Below are 13,819 nucleotides of genomic sequence, written 5' to 3' on the forward strand. Positions count from 1 at the left end.
CCTTTTTACTAGTAAAAACCTAATTACTGAAGTACCTGCACTGATTGGCTGTCTAGTAACACCTCTCTACAGTACAGTGTGTTACTACATGTTCTGTATTGCTCTCTGTCTGTACTGCATGTTCTGTACTGCCCTTTACCTGTGCCTGGATGAGCTGCTATTTTGGCCATGAGGTGAGGACGGCTCGATTTCATTTTTCTGCTGCACAGTGTGTCTGTACAGGATCCCGAAGAAGTTGCTGTCCCCTACCTAGAGATAGATTTACAGCGCCCGACAGCTCTCTCTGCCTTTTTAGTTAAGGACTTGCTTTATCTATATTAATTATCTGCTTCATTTTCTTTACTCTTCCTTTTGTATTATTTTAGTTGACATTTTGGAGACTTCGGAACTAGAGTTGAGCAAACATACTCTGCCGAGCTTGATGCTTGTTTCTAGTATTAGCGTACTCGATGGTGCTGGTTACTCGAACGAGCATCAAGCCGAGTTCGACCCCGCCCCAGTTTTTGGTTCCTCCCTCCTGTGACATGCCTGTTTTGGCCCCTCCCTGCCGCGACGTAGTGGGCGTCAATGGAAAATTTTTTGAGAGAGAGAACACGAACCAAGAAAAGAAAAAAAAGCTCGGCATCCGGCGTCCCACATACAAAAATGCTCGAGTGTCCCATTGTAGTCAATGGGGTTCGTTACTCGAGTAGAGCTCTCGAATTTTACGAAAAGCTCGACTCGAATAACACGGACCCGAGCATTTGGGTGCTTGCTCATCTCTATTCGGAACCAATGGCCAGTTTTCAATAGAGTTATGGTTTCAACATTCAATATTCTCAATATACAATGGTATCCCGTAACCAATTAATATTGTATATTGAGGGACCCCTCTATTTCTTGGCTTGGGGGCTGGAAAGAGTCCACTATTTAACCTGCTCTGTAGTTGAGAAATGGGCAAGCAAATTGATACCGCTACTTTTAGTCTACACAAGCACGTCTCCTCAAGAGTTTTCTCTTAAAATAGCCAACTATTCTTTTAAAAACTTGCTATTTATTTGCAATTGTATCAAAATTAGAGTCTTTGTTACTTAAAAATTCTTTATTCATTTTGTGTTGTGTTCTGTGCGAGGTCCTGTGACCATACAGTGAATGGCATGAGTGTCATATTCTGTATATTACATTATCAAACACATGGTGAATAAAAAAAGGATAAATACAATACAGGAACTCTGCACAATACTGATGGTGTATCAACAACTCCGAGGAAATAGGAAAGACAACCTCAGTGATTTTCAATGACTCCAGCAGTATGTACATATAGTGCTTAGTACAATAAGTCAGCAATAATTTATCTACAATCGACATTCTTTATCTACATCTGTGTTTGTGTAGGATTTCTCATCCGCATTATAACTAGGTGTGGGTTTTCTAAAGGAGCCGTTATCCTGTGAGTTTTCTATAGGTTTTTCTTGGACTGGAGTCATCATAATGTCTTTCTTCAAAATGGAATCATCCTTAAAAAAAAAAAGCAAACATGTTATGATGCCATAGAAATGTTAAGTACCACTGTGATGAAGGTTAGTGTTCTTCAATGGTAGTTTTGTGTAAATACAGTAAATATACAGGGGGTGGACAAAAATATGGAAACATGGTACAAAATGCATGAGATTTTAATTATTAGCACTGAGCTGCCCTTTTGACCCTTGCTTGGCTGAGAGCTAGCCCACCAAATTTGTGTTAACTTTACCACTTGCCCTGCTCTGGGTGGTTCGGGGAGCCAGCTGGTAACAGCAGCTGAGTAGCTCAAATCCATGACCAATAGAATCTTGTCGCTCGGGCAGATGTTCACTTCTACCCAGCAGCATCCGTGTTATATTACCTGTACTTAAAATCGGTCTCTACATGTTTTATTGAAATATGATTTATAATCCTATGTAACTTAAAGCATGCATTTCATACAGTGTTTCCATATTTTTGTCCACCCCATGTATATCTCAATAAAAAGAAGAAGAATGTTGCTAGAGTATGGTACAACTTTAAACTACAGTAACTGGACCCTCACTGTTGTTCAAAATTAAATAGTTATATACCGTATTTTCCGGCGTATAAGATGACTTATACTCCGGGAATACGGTGAAAAAAAAATCAATACTCACCTCCCGCGGCGTTCTGCGGTGCAGCTGCAGGCCGTCGCTCCCTCCTCCTCGCGGACAGAGCATTGCTTTCTGGATGCGGGACTTGAAATCCCCGCCTCCAGAAAGCTAATGCTCTGGATGGCTAACTCAGCGCAGGGTCAGCCAATGAAAGCAGGCCTTGCGCTGGCCAATCACAGCCATTCAATGACATCATTGAATAGCTTTGATTGGCTAACTCAGGTGGCATCAGCCAATGAAAGCTGGCGCTGCATTAGCCAATCACAGCCATTCAATGATGTAATTGAATGGCTGTGATTGGTTATGCAGCGCCAGCTTTCATTGGCTGACGCTGCCTGAGTTAGCCAATCAGAACATTAGCTTTCTGGAGATGGGGATTTCAAGCTCCGCATCCAGAAAGCAATGCTCTATCGGTGAGGAGGAGGGAGTGACAGCTTGCAGCAGCACCACAGAACACCGCGGGAGGTGAGTATTGTTTTTTTTTTTTTCTACAGCTTATACCCAGCGTATAAGATGACCCCCGACTTTGGAGAAGATTCTCCGGGGGTAAAAGGTCGTCTTATACGCCGGAAAATACAGTAGTTATTTCCAGCAAAGAATTTAGGTTCTGTTCAGTTGTCTTCACATCAAAATTACGTAAACCATAACAAAACTCAACAGATCCCTTTATAAAGCAATGGGGTCCGTTTGGCCAAAGATTATGAATTGAAGCCAGAATTGTATCATACACATAGCCATGCCTTTTTCCCTTTCATTCTTGACATCTGTGGGCATCAAATGGTCAGTTCCCCCCAAACCTATTTTTTTAATACCCTACCAATATGCCATAGGATTATAAAATGGGAGGAGCTCTTTAAAAATCATGTCTACTATTTTCAACAATAATGTACTGTTAAAGGAAACCACATTTTCTCCCTTAGCACAATATAAGTTAATATGTAATAGAAGTTAATATGTTGATCCACATTTCAGCCCCCAGTGTTTCACATGGTGTAAATACATTTTCAGAATAATAATCCATAAACTTTTTTTGCCTTTACACCAAACCTTATTAAGTTAAAAAAAAATGACTCCTCTACAAAATCACCACTATCTTCCCTTCTCTTTTTCACAATATCTTTTATGATGCCTCACATGACCATGAGAGTAAAAACAAAAGGATAATTGTCCTATTTGGGATCTGTACCTTAGTCTTCAATGAAAGAGCCATGCCCCCATATGTTATGATACTCATGAAAAATATCCAACTGGGAACTACCATGATTAAAATATTTTTTTTTACAAAAAATATCCAAGCCTGGCTAATGTACCACATGAGCACTACAGTAATATTGTATCTTGTCACCACCATGAATGCCCCAAGCCACACCCCACAATTTTATTGGCTGGCTTGGAGAATGGGTAGGCATTATCTCCCCTTCAGGCCTTGTGTCACTCAGCCCTCCGGTACTGTGTCTTGTGTACTGTAACCAGCTTCTGCACTGTGTATGCCTGCGCTCCTGTCCCCCACTGACAGCTGTCTGTGTCTCATCTCTGCTCCCGCTGACAGCAGTGTATGCCTGCGCTTCCATCCCCCGGCGATGCTGGAGACGCTGTCTGCCTCCATGCCGACCTTGTGTCTGGCAATGCTGTCCTCCAATGCCCACTGTGTCTGGCCGCGCTCCCATCTAGGCACCGCTGCGTCACTGCCAGAGCCGCATCCAGGAGCTGTCCTAGCAGGAGCGGTCACAGTGGGACTGCCAAAGCAGCTTCCAGGAGGTTGCCGCATCCAGGAACAGGAGCAGCGACAGCGGCCCTGCCAGAGCTGCTTCCAGAAGCTGGCTGGCTAGGAGCTGCAGCGCTCGCAGTGGCAGTGCCAGCGCTGGTGCCATAAGCCACCAAATCAGAAGCAGGAGCGGACATAGCGGCCCTGCCGGAGGCACTTCCAGGAGCTTGCTTGCCTCGTTGCTGGCGTGGGGGGACTGCTGGAGAACGTCTGCGGAAGGGCACGTCTGCGGAAAGTTCACAGTGCAGAAGCTGGTTACAAGGCACAGCGCCAGAGGGCTGAATGACACGAGGCTGAAGATTAGATAATGCCCACCTATTTTCCAGGCCAGCCAATAAAATTGTGAGCGTCACTTGGGGGTGTTCATTTTGTCTCCACCCATTCTTCATGGTGGTGACAAGATACAATAATACCGAGCACTACTACATCCATAGAAACAGTGACTCTAGAGCAACGTATTGTTGTTCCAATCATAGTCAGGGTGGATTCAGACGACTGTATATCGGCTCGGTTTTCACGCCGAGCCGATATACGGTGTCCTCATCTGCGGGGGGAGGATGGAAGAGCCAGGAGCAGGAACTGAGCTCCCGCCCCCTCTTTGCCTCCTCTCCACCCCCCCCCCTCGCCCCTCTGCACTATTTGCAATGAAAGTAGGCGGGACGGGGCGGGGTAAGTTCCGAGAATTAGCCCCGCCCTGCCCCGCCTCTCCCCATTGCAAATAGTGCAGAGGGGCAGAGAGGGGGCGGGAGCTCAGAGCACTGCTCCTGGCTCTTCCAGGCTCCCCCCCTGCAGAGAGAGACAACGTATATCGGCTGGGCGTGAAAACCCAGGTGATATACGTTCGTCTGAATCCAGCCTCAAAAAAACTGTGTGGACAGTACTATATATGCAAATAATTGCTTACCAGCTCTTCTTCATCCTCCTCATCATATCGAACACCACACCAACACTTTTTCTTATACTCATCTGACCAGAAGCAGAAAAGATTGCAGACGGGTCTAATAAATAGTGGTTTAATATTCTTTCCATGCTCGTGACCTAAATGATAAGTAGAAGATATATTATATGAGTGGACTCTAATATAGCCTTTACTATTACAAAACAGCTTAGAACTTATTACATTCCATTTTTTATGGCTAGATCACAAGAGAATTCAAAGAACATTTGCCCTTTAGGTAAACTCAAATTTCCTTTTTTCATCTACTGGTATCTAGGCAAGTTTACGGTTAAAAATATATAGGGAAGGGATAATGGAGCTGAGATGCACGTTAACGAACGAGACATTTAGGGCTCTGTCACACGGGCATTTTAACGGGTGTTTTTACGTGCGTAAAAAAGACAGCATAATATAGAACCAATGCTTTCCAATGGCAGTGGTCACATATGCGAATTTTGCATGCGCAAAAACAAAAATATGGGACACCGTTTTTTAAAATGCAGAAAAATGCGGCATCTGTGTTTTTCCAATTCATTGAATTCATGAATGGGTGAGTGCTGCCTCTGATTGGCTGAGCGTAGAGACCAATCACAGGCAGCTCTCAGCTGTCACTCAAATCCCCGCCTGCTGAAATCACTTCAGAGCAGTGCAGAATCCACCATATCCAAAGGAAGTGACAGCATATCAGGCATATAAGTTCCATTAATCATTTTATTCCTCCATAGTTCATGACGTTTCGACCCTCTCGGGGTCTTTGTCAAGCTTGACAAAGACCCCGAGAGGGTCGAAACATAGCGAACTATGGAGGAATTAAATGATTAATGAAACTTATATGCCTGATATGCTGTCAATTCCTTTGGATATGGTGGATTCTACATATGGGTCTATGGTTCAGACTCCCTTAAGTGACGTGCATTAAGGACCTAGAGGGTCACTTGTTTGGCTTATGAACCTTAAAATAGTGCTGCGGATTAACTGCATTATAGTCCTGATTTCAGAGCAGTGCAGGAGAAGATCCGGCTGGACACGCCTGAGCCCCGGCAGCTGCTGAGAGGTGGGTATATATTTTTTTTATTTTTCACACATTTTAGGCATGATTTTTCAGGGAAGGGCTTATATTTAAAGCCCTTCCCTGAAAAATCACTGCATTGCTTGCCGGTAGCCAATTGCTTTCAATGCAGCCGGCTGTAGCGCCGGCTCCATTGAATTCAATGGGTGAACATTGCTGTCCTTTGCAGCTGTGCCAGAGGATCGCGATCTTCAGTATATGTTATCAATGGGGTCGGCGCTGCTGCCGCCAGCCCTATTGAGCGCAAGGTGAAACAGAAGGAATGTCAGGAGAAAAGCGCATGGATTGTAATGCAAGCAGAGGTACTGTGTATCGCAGGATAAAATGGGGCACCACAGCCTGCAGAAAAGCAGAAAGGCTGCTCTGAGGATGCTGGGAGCTACTAAACTGAGGACCAGAAGTTGAGTTGTCAAGGAGCTCTGTAAAAGTTCCACAAATTCCAATGATGCTGCTAACTCGGGTGCGATGTTCTGCGGGAAAGAGAGTCAGCATTGTGTTTCCAGTGGTGGCAGGACATCAGCTACTTACGTAAGTGAGGCCAGCCTTGTTAAAAAAAGATTGATGTGCATACCAGTAAAGTCATGTTGGGTAGCCAGCAGAACTGGGTGATTATTAGATATACGAGCAGTGGAGACTTACCCAGGGCTTGACTGATTAGGAATGAACTGTTGCTGCAAATCTTACCATAATCGAGCCTGGACACTTATATAAAACTAGAGTTAAAATAAATTGATCCATATACTCTGTGGCGCAGAGAGTGATTGTTCCTTTATTGATGGACTGTGTTTTAATCTGTAGGCTATTTCACCCATGTGAGCTGAAATTCAAGTTGCCTTAGTAGTACCGTTTGTTGCCAGCATTGTAATTACCATATATGAAATGCGATATTCTCATTGCTGTTGTGCATTTTCAGTAATCTTTCCAAGCCGTAGTAAGTTCTAGTCAGTATTGTGTAAAGGTACCATGAAAGTTTAGTTACTTCTTTAATTGCATACTATTATTCCTTTTATGGTTATTTGTTTGTAACTCTGTCGTCTGCATCATATCCTGGAACCTGTCTCACATATCACCACCTGTGACACTACGTCAGAAACAGCAGCACAGCTAGCTATGTACAGGAGTTGCACAGACTCTATATAAGCATAATGGTTGGAATTATTTTAATAAAGATGGGAAGCGAATAAACAATAAAGAAATTAGTGCTAAACTGTCTACAGAATTTAAAGGGTTTTTTTCCAAGACATTTTTTCTAAATGGAGACTCACAAAACATCATCTGATTACCATGGGTCAAGCTGGTGAAGCCCCTCTAGTTCCTAAGCTGTCCATACATATAACATGATTTGCTCATTTGCATGACAATCGGTTTTGCCCACTTAACCATAAAGATGAACACTCAGTGGAGCATGCAGAGTTATTTCAATGGAAGGGTGAATACACAGCTGTCTGACATGCTGGTCACAAAAAGTAAGGTGACCACACATCCCAATTTAGTTAAGACAGTCCCACTTTGGGACCCTGGGTCCAGCTTTCCCCAGGGTACGAATTGATACAGCCATTTGTCCCGCTTTTGGGATGTCTGTCCCACTTTCAGGACGCGGGGTCACCATGAAGGTGATTACCAGCCAAGGTACCGTAATCACTCACTACCACTGCTGCTGGATGCACACACTGACGCCAGTGTGTGCACCCAGGATACTCCTCCCCTGACCTCTCCTTGTTAATTCCACAGGCAGAGAGAAGAGGGGAGGAGGAGTCCAGGCGGACACACTTCCAATGGTACGGATTTTGACTATTTTTTGGAATGCGGAAATGCTGTGGAATTTGCTTCCTGTCTTTTTTTTTAAACTGCCCTATACTTTTTATAATGATGGAGGTAAATTCATAAGTTGTGATAAGTCCCACCCCCTGACCACACTCCTCTGCCCCGCTTTGATCCTGGGAAAATCTAGTCACTTTACAAAAAGCATTATAAATAGATCTTAGTAGAAACAGAATGATTTCACCAACCTGTTATAAAGCTGATCACAAGCCCGCTTACAATGCATCCAATGCAGCCCACAGCACTATAGTAGAGGTATGATAAACTGTACCAGTTATCTGCCAACACTGACCTGATAGAAAGAACAATTTGTCAAAAAGTTAGATTGGTAATTCTTAAGATCTTTTTTTTCTTATGGGTATTCTGGGACATTGATATTTTTGACCCAAGCAAATGGGATGGGCATTGAAGTACCATTTAAGGCCACTCCACAATGAACAGAGGAGTGTTAGTTGCACACAGGTGATCGGTGGAGGCACTAGGAGTCCAACCCCCACTGATCTGAGACTGATGACCTATCTTGAAGATAAGTTATCAATATAAAAGTTCCAGAATATTCCTTGAAATTGCATTGTTTTATTATATGAGTCTAGTATGATCCTCGTGTGGTGCAGAGTGTTAAGGCAATAGAAATGCAGTCCTAAGCTCTTGTTTATGACTTGAAGGTTGTGGGTTCAATCCTCATGTGGATCAGGTAGCAGTCTCAAAGTTGACTCAGCCTTCCATCCTTCTGAGGTCTGTAATAATGAGTACCCAGCTTGCTGGTGGGTAAAAGATGACTGGGGAAGGTAATGGCAAACCACCCCACAAAAAACTGTTTGCCCAGAAAATGATGTGATGTCACCCGAGGAGTAAATTATGACTCGGTGCTTGCACCAGGGGACTTTTCTTTTTATGAGTCTAGTATGTGTTTAACGGGATATTGTCACATCCTATGGTCCCTATAAACTAAGGTTATGGACTCATAGAACAGGGCTGCTGAGTCTGGGTTGTGAGTTTCATACTCACCCGCCTCCGAATCCCTCAAAGTCTATCTGCAAACTCAGTGCTCAGTCTATTCAACGAACTCCTTCTCTTCATTGCATGCACACACTATCATTAATAATGAAGAGAAAGAGTCTGCTTGACAGATCGAGTGGCAGGTGTGCAAGTCAATAGCGAGGGATGTTTAATTTGTTTACTTTTAAAAGTAGTAAAACATGAAAAAAAACCAAAGATATAAATTTGGTATAACACTGACCACCAGAATACAATGCACATGTTATTTTTACTGCAAATTACTCCCTCTCCCAAAAAAGGGCAAGTAGAATTTTTTTTATTCCCCCCCCCCCCCCCCCCCCTCACTTAAAATTTTGTAAAATTTTTTCAGTACTTCATATGGTACGTTAAATGGTACAATTAGAAAAATACAACTTATCCCACAAAAAGCAAGCCCTCACACAGCTTTGTCATTGGATATATTAAAAACGTTATAGCTCTTGGAATAATAAAAAAAATAATAATAAATAAAAATAAAAAATATGAAAAAATCTTGGGTCTTTAAGGGGTTAAAGCAACTTAACTCAATATAGCATCTGCATGACACATTGAGCAATTCTCCATATACGATACATCTAATTAAAGGGGTTGTCCCGCGCCGAAACGGGTTTTTATTTTTTTCAACCCCCCTCCCCCCGGTCGGCGCGAGACAACCCCGATGCAGGGAGGTAAAGAAAGCTTACCGGAGCGCTTACCTTAATCCCCGCGCTCCGGTGACTTCAATACTTACCGCTGAAGATGGCCGCCGGGATCCTCTGTCTCCGTGGACCGCAGCTCTTCTGTGCGGTCCATTGCCGATTCCAGCCTCCTGATTGGCTGGAATCGGCACGTGACGGGGCGGAGCTACACGGAGCCTGCATTCTGCACGAGCGGCTCCATAGAAGACTGCAGAAGACCCGGACTGCGCAAGCGCGGCTAATTTGGCCATCGGAGGGCGAAAATTAGTCGGCACCATGGAGACGAGGACGCCAGCAATGGAGCAGGTAAGTAAAAAACTTTTTATAACTTCTGTATGGCTCATAATTAATGCACAATGTACATTACAAAGTGCATTATTATGGCCATACAGAAGTGTATAGACTCACTTGCTGCCGCGGGACAACCCCTTTAACTATTCTTGTACTGATCCTGAGTTACAGCCTGTACTATACTTCAGAGCTGCACTCAATATTCTACTGATTTTAATAGAGACAGTCAAGAGCCTTGTTGTCAAACGTATCCTAGAAGTAGTGGGAGAGTTTGCTTTTACTGGACTGAGCTGGAAGATTTCTGCTCTAAAGCTTGCAGAATTTTGAATGCAGCTCTGAAGTATAATTAAAGTTATTCCTAGGATCAGTTCAAGATGGGCAATGCTGTGTTTTTACACAATTGCCTTTTCGGTTTATAGTAGATCAAATCCATGAGCTGTAAGATGACATTTCACTTCAGTGCATACAATACATACCTTTCTGGTAGAACAGTGGTAGCCAGGGTGGTAGGTGCAACTGTGGACAATGTGGCATTGATTGTTTCGTTAAGCAATTTGCATTGATCTGTTCGGAGCAGTAGAGGATGTGACTTGGATGCTGGAGCAGGATATATAAATCCTCCAATTGCAACCCAAAAAGCCAAGGTTACTCCTGTCAATAGACCTCCTAGTGCACCCTGGAAAGTATAAGCAATACAAATAAACCATAGCTTATAAATATGAACTCTGTTATCTAAAAAACTGATCCCCCGCTTAGCCAGTACTCCATTCACCATGACGTCATTGTGGGTGGAAGAAGCACAGGGACGTAGCAACCCTTCTTCTCAGGGTCGGTGGAGGTTTCAGCAGTGAGACCCTCACCGATCAGCAAGCTGTCCCCTGTCCTGTGGGTAGGGGATAATGTGTAATTCTGGTACAGCCCTTTTAACCCCTTCCCTCCCCATGACGTAAGCAGATCTCGCGCTATCCCACAGCGGGAGCTGGCTGTCACTGCGACAGCGGGGGGCATTGGAGATGCGCCCACCCGCTGTCAACCCCCTTCCCTGCCATGATCTAAGTAGATCACGTCATGGAAAGGGTTCACAGAGGGAGCGCGCTTCCTCTGTGACTTCAGCCGGCTCTCGCGATAACATCGCGAGAGCCTGGCAGGTTGCTATGGCAACAAGACGCCAGATACCGGCGTCCTGTATTGCCATTGCCTAAGATCGCTATAATAAGCGATAAGGCATGGCAGGAGTGAAGTCCTGCCATGCCCTATCGTAGTGATCTTCAGTCCTGCAGTGTAAGTCCCTCAGAGGGACACAGATTGTGTAAAAAGAAAAGAAAAATAAAGTACAAAAAAATTAAAATGTAAAAAAAAAAGTTTAAAAAACCCTTTTTTTATGCTTTTCCTCATATTAGCATGAAAAAAATCTAACATATTTGGTATCGATGCGTCCGTAACAACGCGTACAATAAATTGAACACACTTTTTATTCTGCATGCCAAAAAGCATTAAAACTGAGGTAAAATGCTAATTTTTACCATTTTGCCTCCCAAAAACGCAATAAAAGTAATAAAAATAACATATGTACCCCAAAATGGTACCAATAAGAAAAACTACAGCTCGTCTCGCAAAAAATAAGCCCTCATAGAGCTCCATAAATAGAAAAATAAAAGTTATAGGACTTTGAATACAGCGATTTAGAAAAAAATAATAATTTCCCAAAAAAGGGTTTTTATTGTGGAAAAGTGGAAAAACCTTAAAAAATATAAGAATTTTGGTATTGTTGTAACCGTACCGGCCCGCAGAAAAAAATGTAGTGTATCATTTACACTGCCTAATTAACGCTTTAAAGAAAAAAATCTATGGCAGAATTGATGCGTTTTCTCTCCCTACAATCATAAAAAAAATAATAAAAGTTTTACAATATAGTCTATGTACCCAAAAATGGTACCAATAAAAACTACAGTTTACCACGCAAAAAACAAGCCCTTATACGGCCGCGTCGACAGAAAAATAAAAAAGTTATGGCTTTTGAAAAATGGAGATGAAAAAATACCAAAAATCGTTTGATCCTCAACGCCAAAATAGGCCGTGTTCTTAAGGGGTTAAAGTTCGGCTGTTAGCTCTACAAATGTCTGCCCCTAATTCAGTGAATTGGGGATTTTGAAAAAATACGTCTTTGAGCAACTTCACTCCAATGCATTTAAATGGGTTGTCTCTAGAGATGAGCGAGCACCAAAATGCTCGGGTGCTCGTTACTCGGGACGAAATTTTCGCGATGCTCGAGGGTTCGTTTCGAGTAACGAACCCCATTGAAGTCAATGGGCGACCCGAGCATTTTTGTATATCGCCGATGCTCGCTAAGGTTTTCATTTGTGAAAATCTGGGCAATTCAAGAAAGTGATGGGAACGACACAGCAACGGATAGGGCAGGCGAGGGGCTACATGTTGGGCTGCATCTCAGGTTCTCAGGTCCCACTATTAAGCCACAATACCGGCAAGAGTGGGCCCCCCCCCCCACCCCCCAACAACTTTTACTTCTGAAAAGCCCTCATTAGCAATGCATACCTTAGCTAAGCACCACACTACCTCCAACAAAGCACAATCACTGCCTGCATGACACTCCGATGCCACTTCTCCTGGGTTACATGCTGACCAACCACCCCCCCACGACCCAGTGTCCACAGCGCACACCAAACTGTCCCTGCCCAGCCTTCAGCTGCCCTCATGCCACGCCACACTCATGTCTATTTATAAGTGCGTCTGCCAGAGGAAAAGCAGGCACACACTGCAGAGGGTTGGCACGGCTAGGCAGCGACCCTCTTTAAAAGGGGCGAGGCAATAGCCCACAATGCTGTACAGAAGCAATGAGAAATATAATCCTGTGCCACCGCCATCAGGAGCTGCACACGTGGGCATAGCAATGGGGAACCTATGTGCCACACACTATTCATTCTGTCAAGGTGTCTGCATGCCCCAGTCAGACCGCGGTTTTTAATTCATAGACACAGGCAGGTACAACTCCCTATTGTGAAGTCCCTGTGGACCCACAGCATGGGTGGCTCCCTGGAACCCACCGGCGGTACATAAAAATATCCCATTGCATTGCCCAACACAGCTGAGGTAGTAATGTCGTGCTTAATGCAGGTGGGCTTCGGCCCACACTGCATGCCCCAGTCAGACTGGGGTTCTTTAGAAGTGGAAACAGATGCATTTATAATTCCCTGTGGACCGACAGCATGGGTGGCTCCCTGGAACCCACCGGCGGTACATAAAAATATCCCATTGCATTGCCCAACACAGCTGAGGTAGTAATGTCGTGCTTAATGCAGGTGGGCTTCGGCCCACACTGCATGCCCCAGTCTGACTGGGGTTCTTTAGATGTGGAAACAGATGCATTTATAATTCTCTGTGGACCCACAGCATGGGTAGGTGCAAGGAAGCCACCGGCGGTACATAAATATATCCCATTGCATTGCCCAACACAGGGGATGTAACGTCAGCTGTAATGCAGGTGGGCTAAAAATTCATTTGATTACACTGTAGGCGAGGGCCCACAAAAATTGCTGTATCAACAGTACTAATGTACATCCAAAAAATTGGCCATGGCCAACCAAGAGGGCAGGTGAAACCCATTAATCGCTTTGGTTAATGTGGCTTAAGTGGTAACTAGGCCTGGAGGCAGCCCAGTTTAACGAAAAATTGGTTCAAGTTAAAGTTTCAACGCTTTTAAGAGCATTGAAACGTATAAAAATTGTTTAGAAAAATTATATGAGTGAGCCTTGTGGCCCTAAGAAAAATTGCCCGTTCGGCGTGATTACGTGAGGTTTCAGGAGGAGGAGCAGGAGGAGGAGGAGGAGGGATATTATACACAGATTGATGAAGCAGAAATGTCCCCGTTTTGGATGGTGAGAGAGAACGATGCTTCCATCCGCGGGTGCAGCCTACGTATTGCTTAGGTATCGCTGCTGTCCGCTGGTGGAGAAGAGAAGTCTGGGGAAATCCAGGCTTTGTTCATCTTGATGAGTGTAAGCCTGTCGGCACTGTCGGTTGACAGGTGGGTACGCTTATCCGTGATGATTCCTCCAGCCACACTAAACA

At 44.1% G+C, this 13,819-nt stretch overlaps 1 protein-coding gene across 1 annotated transcript in view; it reads right to left on the reverse strand.

Moving 5' to 3' along the window:
- Nucleotides 1-1,308: 1,308 nt before the first annotated feature.
- The window catches only part of SLC5A12 (solute carrier family 5 member 12), a 57,366-nt gene continuing 44,855 nt past the window's right edge, over nucleotides 1,309-13,819 (reverse strand). The window contains exons 12-15 of the mRNA XM_066584206.1: nucleotides 10,210-10,409; nucleotides 7,916-8,019; nucleotides 4,805-4,938; nucleotides 1,309-1,496 (exon numbers count right to left, since the gene is read on the reverse strand). Coding sequence (XP_066440303.1) covers nucleotides 1,335-1,496; nucleotides 4,805-4,938; nucleotides 7,916-8,019; nucleotides 10,210-10,409 — 600 coding nt within the window. The 3' untranslated portion in view covers nucleotides 1,309-1,334. The remainder of the gene's footprint in view (nucleotides 1,497-4,804; nucleotides 4,939-7,915; nucleotides 8,020-10,209; nucleotides 10,410-13,819) is intronic.

The sequence above is a fragment of the Eleutherodactylus coqui genome, chromosome 11, assembly GCF_035609145.1.
Source record: "Eleutherodactylus coqui strain aEleCoq1 chromosome 11, aEleCoq1.hap1, whole genome shotgun sequence".
Lineage (NCBI taxonomy): Eukaryota > Metazoa > Chordata > Amphibia > Anura > Eleutherodactylidae > Eleutherodactylus > Eleutherodactylus coqui.